The sequence below is a fragment of the Homalodisca vitripennis genome, chromosome X (genome assembly GCF_021130785.1).
Source record: "Homalodisca vitripennis isolate AUS2020 chromosome X, UT_GWSS_2.1, whole genome shotgun sequence".
NCBI lineage: Eukaryota > Metazoa > Arthropoda > Insecta > Hemiptera > Cicadellidae > Homalodisca > Homalodisca vitripennis.
The window spans coordinates 113,516,354-113,533,539 of NC_060215.1; the positions used below are offsets into that span (position 1 = coordinate 113,516,354).

The window sequence follows — 17,186 nt, forward strand, 5'->3', positions numbered from 1 at the left end:
ACGTTACAGGTGTCAGATTTTGTTAAAGGTTTTTGTGGGTGTCTAACACTTGCACATCCTTTTCAAAAGAATAATATTGATATAGCTACTAAAGTGTAGCTCGACTCATGTTTAAAACCCCTCTTTGCTTGGTTTAGTTGGGATTTTAAGCTATAAAGTTTGTTTTTATGATATTCCTTATGTAAATTAATTATATTTATTCATATAGATTTTTATTCTTCTGTAATCAAGTTAATATTCTTTTTAATTTTTATTTGTGTTTTAGAAAATGCTTGACCAAAGTAAAAACTGAATAAATTGTAAAAGATATTAGATGTTTTGTTTCATCAGTGGCAAAATGTACATCATTCCATGTCTACATAACAACTATGAAAAATGTTTTACATATTTTGGAAAAACTGTTGTTTCTTGTTTTTTGGATAAACCTTTTTCTTGACTAAAATTGCAATTATTATATCCAGCTCTTGATCATCATGATCCAATAGACATGTTATTAGTACTATGACTAACATTATTTGAATTAACATTATTTTTTTATTAAAGAATTGCTATTTTTAGTTGTTGGTTACTCGTGTTGGGAAATCAAGGAGATAATTCTTTTTGTAATTCATTAACATTTCTTTAAATAAATTATGTTTATTATCATGTTTTTAACAGATCTATATTAAAGTCACCATATAGCCTACTATTATTTAGTTACATTTTTTGCTGAGATATTCTATTAACATACTAAGTCTATGAACGAAAAAAAATGTAATATCTGATTTTGGAGATCTGTAAATTCCAACTTATTCAACTTTAAGTTTAGAGTCAACATAGCTACATAAAGTAAACTCAACTTGCATTTTCTCAAAGTTTGCAGTAAGACAGGTCAGCACAGCCAGTCGCCCCAACACAAAACTTTGCTTGGAAAATATAATTACATCTCCTTTTTATTGGTTTTTTATGACCTTTGATACTTTTAAAGTTAAAAAACTCCAATGCAATGTAATTATTATTTGTGGAAATCAAAGTATTCTGTTTTATTTTAGATCATTGATTGAAGCCACAACAAAGTAAGCATGGAGGAATATACAAGAGAACCTTGTCCATGGCGGATTGTTGATGATTGTGGTGGAGCTTTTACAATGGGGCTTATAGGAGGTGGAGTGTTCCAGGCCATAAAAGGATTCAGAAATGCTCCCAGTGGTTTATCAAAACGTTTCCAAGTAAGTTTGACCATGAAATAGTCATTAAATTTGTTTATTTTTCTTGCTTGTAGAAACCTTATTGACTTTAATTAAGATTTGATTTCCACCCTTTGGTGTTGGAATCATAGTAATGTAGTTGTAAATGCAGTGCTGTGTCTCTTATCTCACCTAGAAACTTAAGAAGACCAAGATGGTTAGATATACTTTACTATTGTAGAGGGTGTGTTTTATCCTCCAGATCTCTTTTTCTGGAAAACGTGACTTTGGCATACACTTAAAAATTTGTCAGGACTGAAAAGGCTAGGTGTGGAGATTTACTTGCATCTCGTCTTTATAATGAAGATGCCTTTAAAACCTCAGCAGTTGTAAAAAATGTGTATTTTTCCTTCCCTGTGTTTAGTACAATTGATTGTAAAATAATCAGAAAATGTTGATATCATTGAATCTTTCAGTATATGATCCAGTTCAGAAATAATTGTGATTGTCGAAATATGTTAAGAGTTGGCAACAGTGGACAAGACATTTGCTCTGTGGTTCTTACCATAACTGATTTTGATGTTCAGGAGGTAACAAAGCTGTTGGGTCTTAGAATGTAGTTACATGTGGAAGAAGTTGTGAGCCAGAGTATTTCATATTTGAAAGAATGGGAAATTTAGGGATGTCAAGTCACTCATTTTAACACCTTAAACAAATTCTGCTTTTCATGGAATATTTCTCAGCTTAGAAAACCCATTCAAATTTCAAGAATGATTGGTAAATCATGTAAGAAATTGTATTAATGAAATAATTTGCCAATTTATTATTTCAAACAGTTTTCGCTTAGCTAGTTAAAAACTTTAGAAGCTTCTTATGTTAGTTTAGACATATGTAAAAACTTAAGTTTGTTTTTCTTGGAAGTTTAAAATATCAACTAAACAGGCAGTAAGAGCACTATTTCAACGTGTATAGATTATATTTTTGACATAATATTTTCCATCAATGTGTTGTGAAATCAATTAACTTGTGGTTTACATTTCTGGTATAATCCCGTACATGCCACTGAGGAATTCAAGTTTTGATACTGATCAAAGATGTACTACCCATTATTGTCATATTTTTACCTGTATATAATTATATGTAACTTTACAAATACGAGGTAGGTCCAGAAAATAAGTTTCATTGGGAATACAATTAAAATGTGTACAGATACAGAACAATGATTTATTGCACAAAATTCTACAACTCTTCAACTACTTTTCCACATAACCGCCAAAATTTTGCAGGCATTTGTCATAACGTGGCATAAGTTTTTGTATACCTCCTTCATAGAAGTTTGCCGCCTGTGTCTTCAACTATTTGGAAACATTTTCTGTCAGCTCTTCGTCATTGTTGAAGCGTTGATCGCCAAGGAACGACTTGAGATGTAAGAACAGATGAAAGTCGCTAAGAGCGAGGTCAGGACTGGACGGAGGATGGTCAAACACGTTCCAGCCAAATCCTTGTAGGAGGTGTTTCATCACATTTGCAGTGCATGGTCGTGCGTTGTTGTGAAGAAAAACAACACCTTTGGACAGCAATCCTTGGTGCTTATTCTGTATTGCGCAGCGCAATTCCTAAGTGTCTCACAATAAACATCTGCTCTGATGGTTTGACCACGCAGTAAGATACCTTTCCAGTCCCAGAACACTGTGCACATAAGTTTTTGAGGTTTCAAGATTTGTTTCGCCTTAACCTTTGCTGGGGATTAAATGTGCCTCCATTCCATTGATAGCCGCTTACTTTCAGAGGTGTTGTAAGAAACCCAAGTTTCATCTCCTGTGGCTATCAGAATTTCTTCTGTGAAACGTGAGGAAATTCCATAGCAAGAGCACTAATTGTAAACTTGTGGTTTTCCTGGATCTTGTCATCAATCGCGTGAACCAGTTCTTCCTTAACCAAAGATGGACGCCCACTTTATTCTTCATCGTGCACTTAACTATAGTCAATAGTCAATAGTCAATAGTCAAATAGTCAATAGTCAAAAATTCTTTATTTACATCAGCATAAAGAAGTGTAATGGCGTCAAAATTTACAATGAATTAAAATCCAGGTCTCTTGCTTTACAATGTACTGTTTACAGAGTCAAAAAATTCTGTCATGGTGTAAAAGGGTCTTTCCATGAGCCAGTCTTGAAGGCTTTTCTTCATCTCATTCCCTCCAGATTTTTCAGGTTGAGAGGTAGGGTGTTGAAGATTTTTCTTCCCATGTAGGATGGTTTCCTGCTGTACCGTGTAGTATGGTGTCCAGGAAGGAGGTAGTCAGTTTGCTCTCCGGGTGTTGTGGGGAGTGAGTATCCTTAGCTCTTGGTAACCTCCATTTCAACTGTCTGGACAACTACAGAGTAGATGTACAGTGCTATGACAGTCATGAGTTTTAAAGTCTTAAAAGCTTCTCTGCAGCTTTCAAGTGGTCCCCAGATCTGCCAGTGTCCTTATTGCCTTTTTTTGGAGGAGTAAGATCTTGCTAAGATTATGGGCAGATGTTCCTCCCCATACTGATATACCATACCTTATATGGGATTCAAAAACAGCATGGTAAGTTGTCTTTGCCGCTTGCAGTCCTCCTATCCACTTAATTCTTCTTACTGCGTAGATTCCAGATCCAAGCTTTTTGGTCAAACTGTTAATATGATCAGTCCCAGGTAAGATCACCATCAATCACTATGCCTAATAGTTTTGATTGTTTTTCTATTGTGATTTTTTGGACGTTAGGCACTTGATTCTTGTCTTCTCTGCTAAAATTAATTTGGGTGGTCTTTGTTGGGTTAATTGCCAGGTCATTTTTCAGGCAGTACTGCAGAGTTTTGTTTGTTGATGTGACAATGTCTGCATGCAGGCCCAGTGTGGAGTCATTTTTTTATAAGAAGGGTTTGTATCATCTGCATACATAATAGTTTTTACATTGTCAGTGTTGATATAATGTGAAAAATCATTAGTAAAAAGTACAAACAAAAATGGACCCAATACTGAACCCTGTGGGACTCCTCTATTCACTGGAGCTGTTTTGGATCTGTAAGTACAGCTTTGTCCATTTGCAGTTTTCTTTACTTCAACAATATGCTTGCGTCCCTCGAGATAGCTAGCCACCCAGTTATTTGCTCTGCCTTGAATTCCTAGTGCAGACAGTTTTCTTAAGAATCAGCTCATGCCCCAAGCAGTCAAAAGCCTTACTGTAGTCTAATAGGACTGCTGATACATAAATTAATTGTCTTCAAGTTGGTCGATGATGTATTCAGTAAGGCTTGTGATGGCACTGATTGTAGATTTTCCTCTGAGGAAGCCGTGCTGACATTTTTGTTATTAGGTCATAGTGTTCAAGGTGGACCAGCATTCTTGAAAGTGCAATCTTCTCTATGATCTTTGAAAAGGTGGAGATCAGTGAAAATTGGGCGATAGTTTTCTGCTTTGGTTGTGGAGCCTTTTTTTTGTGTTTAGGGTAAATTTTGGAGAGTTTCAAACCAGATGGAAATTGGCCAAGATTAAATGATTTATTTATTATGCTTACAAGTGGGGCTGCTAAATGTGTTGCACAGTGTTTTACTACTTTCGATGGAATTTCATCAACAACCACAAGAGAGTTTGAATTTCAGTGACCTGAATAACTCTTAGTACTTCACTGGATTCAGTAGGAGTTTAGATTTAGTGGTTCACCTTGATATAAGGTGAAGGCATTTCCAGTTAGGGGGAGTATGTTTATTGTTTTGAATCTCGTTACAGGATTTTTTCAAGTGTTTTGTCTGCAATCTGTGAGAAGTAGAGGTTTAGATGTTCGGCTATAAGATATGGATTGTTTTCTATCTTGCCATCTATTTCTAAACTCGATAAAGAACTGCATGCTAGTTTTTGTTTGTTTTTTTTCTGAATTTGATAATCTCCCAAAGAGCTTTGGACTTGTTGTTTGATTGAGCTATATGTTCAGCGGCACTGTTGCGTTTAAGGGTTCTAAGTTTAATGTCATACGCTTTCTTTTTTGAAATCATTGTTATCCTGTCGCTTTCATTCCCCGTCATTTCATACTTATAGTGTGCTCTAAGGAAGTCATCTTTCATCATCATAACTTCTTCATCATAGTAGATCTTAAGCTTAGATTTACGTTTTGTTCTAGTTCTTTTCTTTTGGGCAAGCAATGATCCAGTGTTCTAGCCATTATGGTTTGAAATGATTTGAAGGCTTCTTCTGCATCAAGGGCATTGTGAACGGAATCCCAGTTTTTCTAATGCAAGTGTAGCTTTTCAAGTTTTCAAGGTTTCTCCTACTGTAGATTCTTTTGAATGAGCTTCTATTTTCATGAGTACGTTTTAATCCTAGATGGAAGCTACATGATTGTCCTAAATGGTCAGATATTCCCTGTTTCAGTAATTGAAAAGCTTACTTTATCCTCTGATAGGTTTGTACATATACAGTCAATGGATGATCTTGAGTTGTGAGTTATTCGAGTTGCCGGCAGTAGAAGACGTCGGATTCCGTAAGTCAGTAAATCCTCTTCAAACAGTGTGTTGTCAGTATTTTCAGTAAGTCTGTCAAAGTTAACATCACCCATTAAGACTAGGGATTTATTTTCAGCTTGAATGGATGAGAGAACAGAAGAGATGGTGTTTCATTGCCAATCTTGCTTGCCCTCCTGGGTGGTCGGTAGATTCCAAGCACATATATTGTGTGTGATTTAATAATAAATTTTGCTAATGCAAGCTTCACATACAAGTTCTAGACAGTGTTCTGATATGTTAATCTCTTCTTGCCTCAATGTTTGCTGTATCTTTAATGGTAAATGGCCACTCCACCTAATTTGTGATCTTCCCGACAAAACTTTGTAACCAATGAATAACCATCAAATTTTGTTAGTAACAGGTTTGTTAGTATTTAATCCATGTTTCAGTTATTATTAATATGGTTGGGTTATCAGTATTTAAAATGTTGGTTAAGCCTATCTACTTTCTTAGATAGTCCTCTTACATTTTGATGGTAAATTATGAAGTCCGTTTTGTTACTGTTTTTTAGTAGGTTTGGAGTTCAGAAAAATTCGGGGATTGTGCCTGGTCTGGTTTATTTTCTTCTTGGTGTGAGTGTTGTCTAAAAAAAAGAGAGGGATGTTTGGTTTGATGGCTGTAGATATTTCTAACGAAAAACTGTTCATAAGTTTCATTTTCTCCTAGCTTTTGGGATGTCACTGGTGGGCACCTCTTCACTTTTAAATAAGAACCAGTAATGGGGGCTAGTTTTCTCTGGCGGTGTTTCAATCATTTTTTCTGTCGGGGTTTGGCTGATTCCCCCAGTTAAATCCAATTGCCTGAGAAGTTGTCGATGGCTGGAATCCTCTGTCAGTGTCGATGGCTGATTCCTCTGTCAGTGTCGGATGGCTGGATTCCTCTGTCAGCGTTGTTGTAGACAGTTTTTCTTTCGGGGTTTTCACTGATTCCCCCAGTCCAATCCAGTTGTCAAGTGGTAGAGATCCTCTGTCAATGGTCTTGGTTTACTTTTTTGCTACCTGTTTGGGAAACATTAAACAAATTTTCTTTTTTACCAAAATGTTTAGGTTTTTTAAATGCTAGTAAAAGATTGGCTCTTTGCTGCTTTTTGCTTGTCTTTATTTGTTCTACTGCAGACAGTGCAAGGGACCATTTTAATCTTATGCTGTTCCGGGTTGGGGATTGTTTTTTGAGCTTATCAGCTAGTTCCCTTACTGTGTGCTCCATTTCTTCTTGCCTCTTTCTTAGCTGTGCTACTTCCAAGAGGAGTGGTGTGGTCAAAGTAGTAGTAAGATATCCATCGAATGTTTGAGTTTCCGAAGTGTCAATAGCATTTTGGTGTTGGGGGTCTCATTAGCTATTTCTTGTAGATGATGTTTTTTCATCGTTCAGTTTTAAAAGGGATTTCTCCAAAATGCTTATCTTTTCTGAGTACTGTAAAATAAGGTGGCCTTGAGTTTGATCGTGTTCTTCAAAGATGTTTTGTAGTTCTACTTGTTGCAGTTTACTTTTTTTTCCAGTTTGTAGAAGAGTGTTTCTGCAGTTTTACCTGGAGAGCCTCGATTTTATTGATATATTTTTTCCTCATTAGCTAGCAGATCTCTTCCAATTTAGCTTCCATACTAGCCAGGTTTGCTTTTAGGATAGAGTTATGGGATTGTATGTTCTGGTAGTCTTGCTTAAGTTGGTAATTTTCCAGCAACAGAGCATTTCCAGCCTCTGCAGCTAAAGTCAATGATGTTTCCAGGTCACGTTCTTGCGTTTCGTGTTCTTTTAATTTTGATTTCACCTCCTCAAGCTCTGGTATCTGACTGGTTTTTCTTTGGTGAAGGAGCATCTTCCTCTACAGAGGGGTTATCAAGAGGTCTTAACTGTTGTGCATTTAGTACAAGTCCATAATTTAACATCTGACTTGGTAATTTTTTGTAAGTTTTCTCTCAGGTAATATTGACACATGCAGCATGGTACCACAGTAGGCAGTGGCCTGTTGCACTTTATACCAGCGTATTTGACTCCAATACCACACTCACCGCAGGGAAAGTTTGTTGTGCCATTATATAAAAAGGATAGTCCAGTTTATATTAGGGGGAAAAGAAGTTATTACTACTATAAATTAATAAATGGTAAATTATAGCCAAGATTTCACTGTGAATTTTTAATTATAGGATTGCAAGCTCTTGATAATTATTGTTGTTTATAATACTGCAGTACATGAGTTCTACTGTTTTTTTATTCTAGATTTGGCAGACTTCTAGTGGTCAGGGTAAAAATATGTCAAATCAATAAAGGAAGCTGTTTTTTTATACTAGATTTGGCAGACTTCTAGTGGTCAGAATTAGTCAGAGGTTGAAAATAAATGTGTTTTGATTTATGGTGATCAACTCCTTGTCAGCCAGATAGAAGCAGTACAGTGTTAGTTGTACTGCAGTCAGCTAAAAGGTGTTGTCCGTAGCATAAGCACTGGTGATTGCGGTATCTGAGTCAGCGGCCTTGTTACATATGGTGTAGCACTGCTGACACGGTATCTGGGTCAGCAGCCTTGTCACATATGGTGTAGCGCCTGTGAGGTTGTCTTGATGGTATTAAGATAACAGTGACGTGTTTAGTCGCTTATGTGTTGGCAATTTCTGCGACGTCACAGTCAACCTTTTGTTTTATTATTACTACTGCGATCTTGTTAAGGATAAAATTAAATGTAGTTTATTATTACAATGAAGTTGCTATAAGAAGAAGTTATTTTGTTCTTGAAAGTGAATTACTGACTAACAAGATTGGCAGTGTCAGTTGCTTGTGTAAATTTTTTTTTTTTTTAAGTTGTTTCTTGATGATAATATAATGTTGATTACTTACAAGTGTTCCAAGGTAAGATTTATGTGCAAGTAATAATAATTTGTTGGGGTATTACCACTTTAAAACACTACTTTCTTGGGAGACACTTCACTAGAGACTGTAGTCAGTCAGCCATTTTGTTTTTTTAAACGTTTTTTTGACTACGTCCTTCATTGAACTGTCGGACCCATCTTCTCACCATTGAATCACTCATCGTATTTTGTTTGTAAACTTCGAAAATTTGCTTATAAATTTCAATTGGTTTCACTTTCCTAGCATTCAGAAAACGAATTACAGATCTGATTTCACAAGCGACGGGATTTTCAATCAACACCGACATTGTAAACAAGCACAACAAAGCGTACGTGGCTGACAGTGATCTCACAATGGCACACGTGTCTTCTCCTTGATACAGAGCGTCTACTGCGCATGTGTGGAACTGCGATCGCAGCGCTGCAGTGGCGATAAATGATTTCATATGCTGCATCTACAAACTTCTTCTTCCCAAACTCACTCTAAAGTTCATTAAATACAGAAACAATAATTTTGACCTTCTTCTTTTCAATACTCTCTATATTTCCTGGTATGAAATACTTTTTTCTGATAACGTGAATGATATGGTTTTTTTAATTCAATTCCCTAATACCTCAATTGTTTGATAAACATGCACTAATAGTCTTCAAACTTGTAACAAAAAAGCCTGTTCCTTGGATTACTGACTATTCGTCATCTGCAAAGACAAAGCGACACCGCTTTCCGCAAGGCTAAGGGAAAAAAGAATCAGCATGATTGGAGCTCATACGAAAGACTGAGAAATCAGACACAGCAACAAATTAGAAATTCCAAAATTAGATTTTACTGCAATTCTCTTTCTCAGAAACAGTCAACTAAAACCTTATGGACGAAAATCTGATGGCGATTGACAAATCCATTTAAAACCAAATGTAATCAATAACTTTTTTGCTAATGTTCCTATTGATCTGTCCCGTGCTCGTGATTATGTCATAGAGGTGGAGACTGCTCCGCATGAAGGATCTGCTCATCGGTTTTCTGTCACTCCGGTGACTGAGGCTGAGGTATTCAGGGCGGTCATGAGGATGTCTAGCAATGCAGTCGGGGCCAACAACATTCCAATCAAATTCATCAAGAGCACTTTGTCAATCACTCTTTCTTTGTTATTACTGTAATATTTAATAAATCTTACTGTCCTCCACCTTTCCAGTTATATGGAAGAGTGCTCTAATCCGTCCCCTTAGTAAGTGTTCTTCCCCTAAATCTCCATCTGATTTAAGACCTATCAGTATACTACCTGCACTATCCAAGTATTTAGAAAAAATAGTCCACCAACAATTCTTCCGTTTTATTGAAAGTAGCAGTATTTTGTCAATATTTCAACCTGGGTTTTCTTCCTAACCACAGTACTGCCACAGCCCTTCTAAAAATTACAGAAGATATGACTTGCTATGGATAAGCGACAAGCTACAATTTTGACTTTATTTGATTATTCCAAGGCCTTCAACTGCGTGTTTCACCCCCTTTTGCTGATAAAATTGAAGAAGTATGCTTTCTCTATCAGTTGTGTCAAGTGGTTAGTGTCATATCTCTCTGAAAGACAGCAACATGTCAGGACTGACAAGAAGTGCTCATAGTGGAGACCAGAGGAGAGCCACCAGGGTTCTTACTTGGACTACTTCTTTTTTCACTCTATATTGATGACGCAACTACTAATATCTGTCACTCAAAGTTCCATCTGTACACTGATGATTTACAAATTTACCGCTACTTTTTACTTAATGAGATAAATACTTGTGTACAACTAATGAACTCTGATATTGACTCAATAACTAACTGGACTTGCTGACATGGACTAAAACTAAGAGAAACCAAAACAAACTGTGTTTTACTAGGCTATCAAAGGCTTATTAATAAAATCGACATCAACACTGACACTGAACAACAAGAAATAGTTTACAATGAAAAAGTAAAAAACCTTAGAATAATTATGAACAAAAGCCTAAGATTGGCTGAGCTGGTGTCACTAATATGTAACAGGATTTTTGCCTGTATATATAGTCTCAAGCACTTTGCGCAATACTTGCCATTGGATGTCAAAGTGATGCTGGTAAAGACCACTAGTTTTGCCTCACTTCAATTACTGTGACGTGGTGATCAATAACATGACTGTTGACCTTTCTAATAAAATTCAGCATGCACAGAATTATTGTATTCGATTAATTTTTTCAACTTAAGATGTGGTGATCATGAATCTCCTTATTTTGAGCAATTATCCCTATTTAAATCCAAAGAACTTAGAGATCTTAATTTACTTAGCACGCAATAATCCATAATGGTTGTCCAAGTTACTACACCCAATATTTGTTTTTATGTCTGATATTAGTGCTCATAGAACTCGTAGGGGTGCATCTTTATTGTCAATTCCAATTCAACTGACAGCCTTATATAATAAATCTTTTACTGTTTCTGTTTGTCGATTGTGGAACATTCTCCCAGATAATATCAGAATTATTGACAAGCGTGATTGCTTTGGGACCGAAGTTAGGGCCTTTCTGCTACGGACCCGACGGGAGTGACGGTTGGTAGATCTTGTGATTGCACTTGGGGTAACTGCATGTAAGCTGAGTGAATGGAGAATGAAAGCTGATAAGCATAGGTAATTTTATTAGTTTCCTATTGTATTAAAGATATTTTTGTTAGTTCAATCAATATATTACATTTTTTATTTATAAATATACATTTTTATGTTGTTTTGTAATTAATTATTAAATGTAATTTAGTTTTATATGCCAGTCATGATATTATGATAAGAATGATTATATTTTATTTTATTTATTTGTGTTTAGAGGTTAAGTAGAAAAGAGGACATTTTAGTCCTAACTTCGCCTATAAATAAAGATATTATTATTTCATTTCATTTCAGTAGCTAGCTAGAAATGTATTATAATTTGAGAAAATTGCTTATCCATTGTCTTCTTTTTAGTGTAACTTAGAAATCAATACTTTATTAAATTATTTTAAGTATACAAAACAGATATAAATTTTTGAACCCATTAAACATTCATGGTTAAAGTTTTTTATGCAATGAAAGCAAATTATTTCTTTTCACAATATTTTTAAATGTCTATTTACACACAAAATATAATAATGTTATATAATTACAATTTTCTTGAAGTTGGACAATTTTTGAGTCCATGACCACATTAGCCTGAGCAGGCGTCTTGACGGATAAAGATTTACAAACGAACAAGCTGTCAGTTGTTACTTTGTAAACAAGATTATGTAATACAGAGCGCATGTTCTAGAAGAGGATTGTGGTACTAATAACACAATAGACGTTACAGAGGTACCGGACCCTGTAAAATTAGCATTTACGTAATACGCAAAAATGAACAACAATAATATATTTATTTATATATATCACAATTCAATACAATAGAATTCTTATGCATACATAAAGAAGGTCACTATATACTATCATACTAAGGTAATACTTCATAGTATTCTATTTATACATTAATACAATTTTTACAAATCTATACAAATACATTTACACCACACTTAATTATATTTGTTTATCTTTAGAGGCTTCTAATAACTCTTCGGTGATAACTGCATGTTAAAACTTTTTGAAAATAGATATGGAATTTTAGTCCTCACAGGCAGTGCCTGAATTGAGGCACACTTTTTTTTAAAAAAAATAGGGAAATATGTCAGTGATTATTCAAATATTAATTATTTAAAAATACATAACATTAGCTTCAACAACAAACTATAATAAGAATAAATTATTGTAAAAGTCAATTTTGTACACTATTCTTACTGCAATTAAAAATAATAATTCTTGAAAATTACGAGATCCTCATACATCATGAGTTTTGGCATTCCATAAAATCATGGAATCTCAACTCCAGAGTGTTAAATGAGCTTTTTGGATGTGGTTCAAAACAAGTGTTTTTTGTTCTGGAAGCTATAGACAGCTGCATTATTGTCAATATTTGGAAATTTGATTGTTGGTAGATACAGACAATCATATACTTTTTTCTGTCCAAATTGTTCCCCAGAAACTATGGAAACTCCAATACTCATTATTGTTTTGAAATTATACATTGTGCTCATGTACTAAATGAAAATGCCATTGAATTTCACTTTTGTATTCTTGCCATTATATTTTTCATGCTGGCATCAATTAAAATTATTTTATTTTTGAAATATTCATTAGAAGTAATTGTTTCTAAAAAGCCATTGTCTTAAGGTGAACAATTTACTTCATCTGCACCGCAGATTTTAATACAGATATTCAATGAGATTGACATGAGGGCTTGCTGGCATGGACACGCTAAATGGTGGAATGAAAAAACGTTTTCATAATTTCAATTTTTACTTTTAGGGTTCACACTTGCTATTTGTATACAAGCGGCTGTTTTGCATGAAGAAAGGATATGTGCTGCCGTCTCTGGCCTCTCCTCACAGAGGTGGAACATGTTGCTATCTTATGTTAATGATAGTTGAGGCCACAATGTCTAGTGAGGAGACATGTCAGGCAACTTAGGTCCTATTGCTGAGAGAGAGTACTTGCTTGGTTTTTGAGCGAGTACCTTATCAATAGTTTTGCTTTCCAGAAATTTTTTGTTATTTTCTTCCCATTATCTGATTTCCATAATTTGCTCGCTTTAAGATAACCAAGAAATAGCTCTGCACCCAAAATTGAGAGAGAAACTCCAGCATTAGCCAGCTTGTCAGGTTTCTCGTTTCCTTCTATAACAACATGATCTTTTGTTATGAACCATACAATGTTTACATGATTGTTCCTTGCCAACATTTTCAATGTGTTAATGCATTCCAGCACAGTCTTCGACCCACCGGTATAAGAACTTCAAGCTTATAGCGCTGCTTGGATGTCTGACATTATATTGATTGTTGCTCCCCATCTCCTTCTATAGAATCATTGAGGCACATGTGTATTCCTGTATTGTGTAGACTTCCCCTTGAAAGATTATGGCATGCATTCCTAGGGACTTTGCTACCTCACAATTAGGTCCTGTAATTGCCACTCCTCCTTTGCCATTAATTTTAGATACATCTGTATACCAGGTGAGCAGTTGATGTTCAGTTTTGAGCCAGCCTGCAGCCCACTCTTGGCGTTCTGGCAAGATTACCGTTTATGATGCTCAAAGTTATAGCAGATGAGCATTATGTATGTAACTGTATTACATATTTCACCTCATGCTATATCTTAAAGAATACTCAAATGTCCCTTCAGGTCCCCTGGTAGAAATGTGTGTGTGTCCAGCTTAGCCTTATGGCACTGGTAGTGAAAGATCCAGCATTGCCTCCAAGGCTGCAGTCAGACAGGTATGCATTGCACCAGTTATACTAAGAAGATAACCTTTGCACTTTAGTAAGTGTAGTCTGTGCTGTCTTTTTATTTGTTTTGGGCCACCATACCAGTGAGGCATAAGATATTCTTGGCTTCATTATTGACACATATGACCAATAGACTATTTGTGGTTTAAGACTCCATTTTTCCCCCAGAAATATATGGCAGATGCTTGTTGCTGTTAAGGTCTTTTTTGATACCCTCTTTAGGTGTGGTTTCCATGTCGGTTTCTGATCTATGAATACCCCTAGATATTTAACTTCTTTTGAAAAATTTATAATCAAATGCACCCTCAATGTCAAAACATGCTGTGAGAAAAATTTCTTTTGCCTCATTTGTGCCTTTTATCCTTCTAATTAGGTTAAGTAGGACTGTGATTGATAACTTTCCTTTTTTTTATAAGCAGATTGCAACTTGTGATTTTGATAAATATTGTTGTAAAATTGGTCTAGTACCCTTTCCATTCCTTTCAACATGAAGGAACTAATACTGATTGATCTCCAAGACTTTGGTAGGTTGCTAGAATTCTTTCTTGCCTTGTGTGTAATCGCTGGGAATGTTTACTATATATACACCTATAGTAAACATTTTCTCAAACTCCTTATTCCACTGAGATCTTTTGAGAGTTTTCTAAACTGTGGGTTGTAACTACATTACCTTATTTGTGTCATTGCTACCCCCATATCACGTAGTGAGCGTAGGCGTCGCAGCCAATGACAAGGCTACTATTCCTTCTTTTGCAATTGTGAACCAGTCTTTCAGATGATTCAGGTGGCAATGTTCCCCCTTCAGAGTAGCATAAAATGGCATTTTTATTTTATTTTCTTCCTCGAGACCCTCACCCACCAATAGTTTATTACCAAACCCCCGTAGAAGAAATTTCTGGCATCGCCCCAGATCTAATACACTAGTTTTGTCTACAATTCTTTTGTCTTACTAGCCTCGTAATATCATAGAAAACTAAAAGCGTTAGCTCAGCCAAATCCAATGGAGTAACGTGCACCATCATCTAACTATATGTTCCTCATATAGAAATGTAGCTTCATACACAATTTCAAGTCTATATGTCAGATCGTTTTTGAAATATCGTGCAGCAGATGGACAGTAATGGAATTTTTCCAGCCCCACAAATGATAGGCTTTGCTAAAGTTCAACCAGTTATTTTGATCTATATATGTCTTCCTTTTCTTGACTAAGTAAAAACAACAAAATGGGTTATTTAATTTAATAATTTTGCATTGTATAATTAGTTATAGTTGTTATGTACCATAGATTATATAATATCAATATAAATAGTATTTTAATTCTGGATTCGGCTTCTAGGGCAGCATAGCTTCAGTGACTCAGAGATCTCCAATCATTGCTGGAAACTTTGCAGTATGGGGCGGTATGTTCTCAACAATTGACTGCACGTTGGTACACATACGGAAGAAAGAAGACCCCTGGAATTCAATCATTAGTGGAGCAGCAACTGGAGGTATTCTGGCTGCAAGAAATGGTGTTCCAGCGATGGCAGGGAGTGCCTTCATCGGGGGCGTCCTACTCGCTCTCATAGAAGGCATCGGAATTTTAATGACAAGAATCCAAGCCGACCAGTTCCAACCTGCACCCCCGACTTTAGAAGACCCAGCACAATTAGGGGGCTCACCCAATTATAATTAGATTTGTTGAAGTTTTTTAAGTTTTATAGTTGATTGTTGACAATAGGCTGTTATATGTAGTTCGCATAATTGTGATTAACAATTTGCGTTTTAAGCACAATCAAAAATCATGATTGATTTTGATCTCATACAATATTTAAAAAATGGGAACTATGAAACAATTTATTTTCTGTTAATGTTTGAATCAAATTTGAATCAAATTATTGACATCCTTATATATTTCTTTTCTATAAAATGTCATGACTTTTTCTTTAAAAATTAACAGGTTTCAAAGTTATGATGTTTTTGTGTCTGACTTCATCGATCTTAACATGAGTGTATTTTGTTCCCAGATTGAGTCTTTGACTTACTTATATTTCATGATAACCTAATAGTTTCTTTGGCCATAAATGAAAATGGTATAAAGTTTTCATCACATAATTATTACAGAATCAGTATGTCTATTCAGGTAAATTTCTTACTGTACTCAATTTTAAAACCGGTGTTTGTTACTTATTGCTATATCAGCACACTAACTAAAGTAACTTATCTTAATTCATACTATTGTGTTTTTAACACAAATCCCTTACCATAATTTAATTACATAATAAAGTATCATTTGTATTTTCATTTCCACTTTACACTTTTCAGGAAGTTGAAATATTGTTTAAAAATATTTTTGATGCATTGTGTGTGAATTACAGTTTATAATTTGGACTCTAATTAATTTTCTTCTGAATTTTTTATTGAGATCATGTAATTTAGTCAGTTGTGTAACAGGATTGAAATAGTTTTGAAAAGTTTTACAGGTTTTCAAATATTTAAATTTAAACAGAATAAAATGTAAATTAATGTCATAATTTAGCTCATAATTGCCCTGTGTAAATATGATTATATTCTTTTTTTTTATTACAAACCATGAAATTGAGTCTTCTTATATTTAAAGAGTTCGAATCACATAAAGCTTCCTATTCTGAATTAAAACTGTATCTTTTACGAACAATGCTATCTGACAGTCATTGTATAGCTGTTTTTACCATCTCTGGATTGTGGTTATGTCTAACTAATATTTTACATTGTGGCAGTCTCTCTTGACACTACTTGGAGACACCTAAATGTAGAGTACATGCCGATGTGATAATAATACCAAAATTTACTAAATGGTGTCATATTGGCACGTTAGATATAGCAATATATCTAGACCCATTGTAAATAATATATACATAATAAATTTTTTATTTATACTTTCAGTGTCTATTAATTTACCTTTGCATTTGTTTCTAAAAGGATTTTCAAAGTAACTGCAAGTAAATGGCATAATTTATTGAAGGCGTAAATTAAGGATGTTATATATTTAGTAGTTATAAACTGGTTTCTGTACATTAATTTGGTATCTATAAAAATGTACTTATTATACTATTAATGAATAGTAATATTATTAGAGGAAAGTGAACGCATAAGTTTTACATTTTTAATATACCTGACCAGCTTGGTCAAAATAAAGGTAGATATATGGCTCATATATAAATATAAATTGGAAGTGCAATATGACAACCCTGGGAAAATTATGCCTTTGAAAAGGCATAATATGGGATGAATATTGGACATATTTAAAACCTAGCATGATTCAATTCAATTCAAAATTCTTT

The 17,186-nt window shown here is 34.8% G+C and overlaps 1 protein-coding gene across 1 annotated transcript in view; it reads left to right on the forward strand.

The window, feature by feature from the left end:
- LOC124369798 (mitochondrial import inner membrane translocase subunit Tim17-B-like) overlaps window positions 1-16,781 on the forward strand; it is a 34,655-nt gene extending 17,874 nt beyond the window's left edge. Inside the window, exons 2-3 of the mRNA XM_046827900.1 lie at window positions 1,032-1,208; window positions 15,221-16,781. Coding sequence (XP_046683856.1) covers window positions 1,062-1,208; window positions 15,221-15,559 — 486 coding nt within the window. The 5' untranslated portion in view covers window positions 1,032-1,061 and the 3' untranslated portion in view covers window positions 15,560-16,781. The remainder of the gene's footprint in view (window positions 1-1,031; window positions 1,209-15,220) is intronic.
- The last annotated feature ends 405 nt before the right edge of the window (window positions 16,782-17,186 follow it).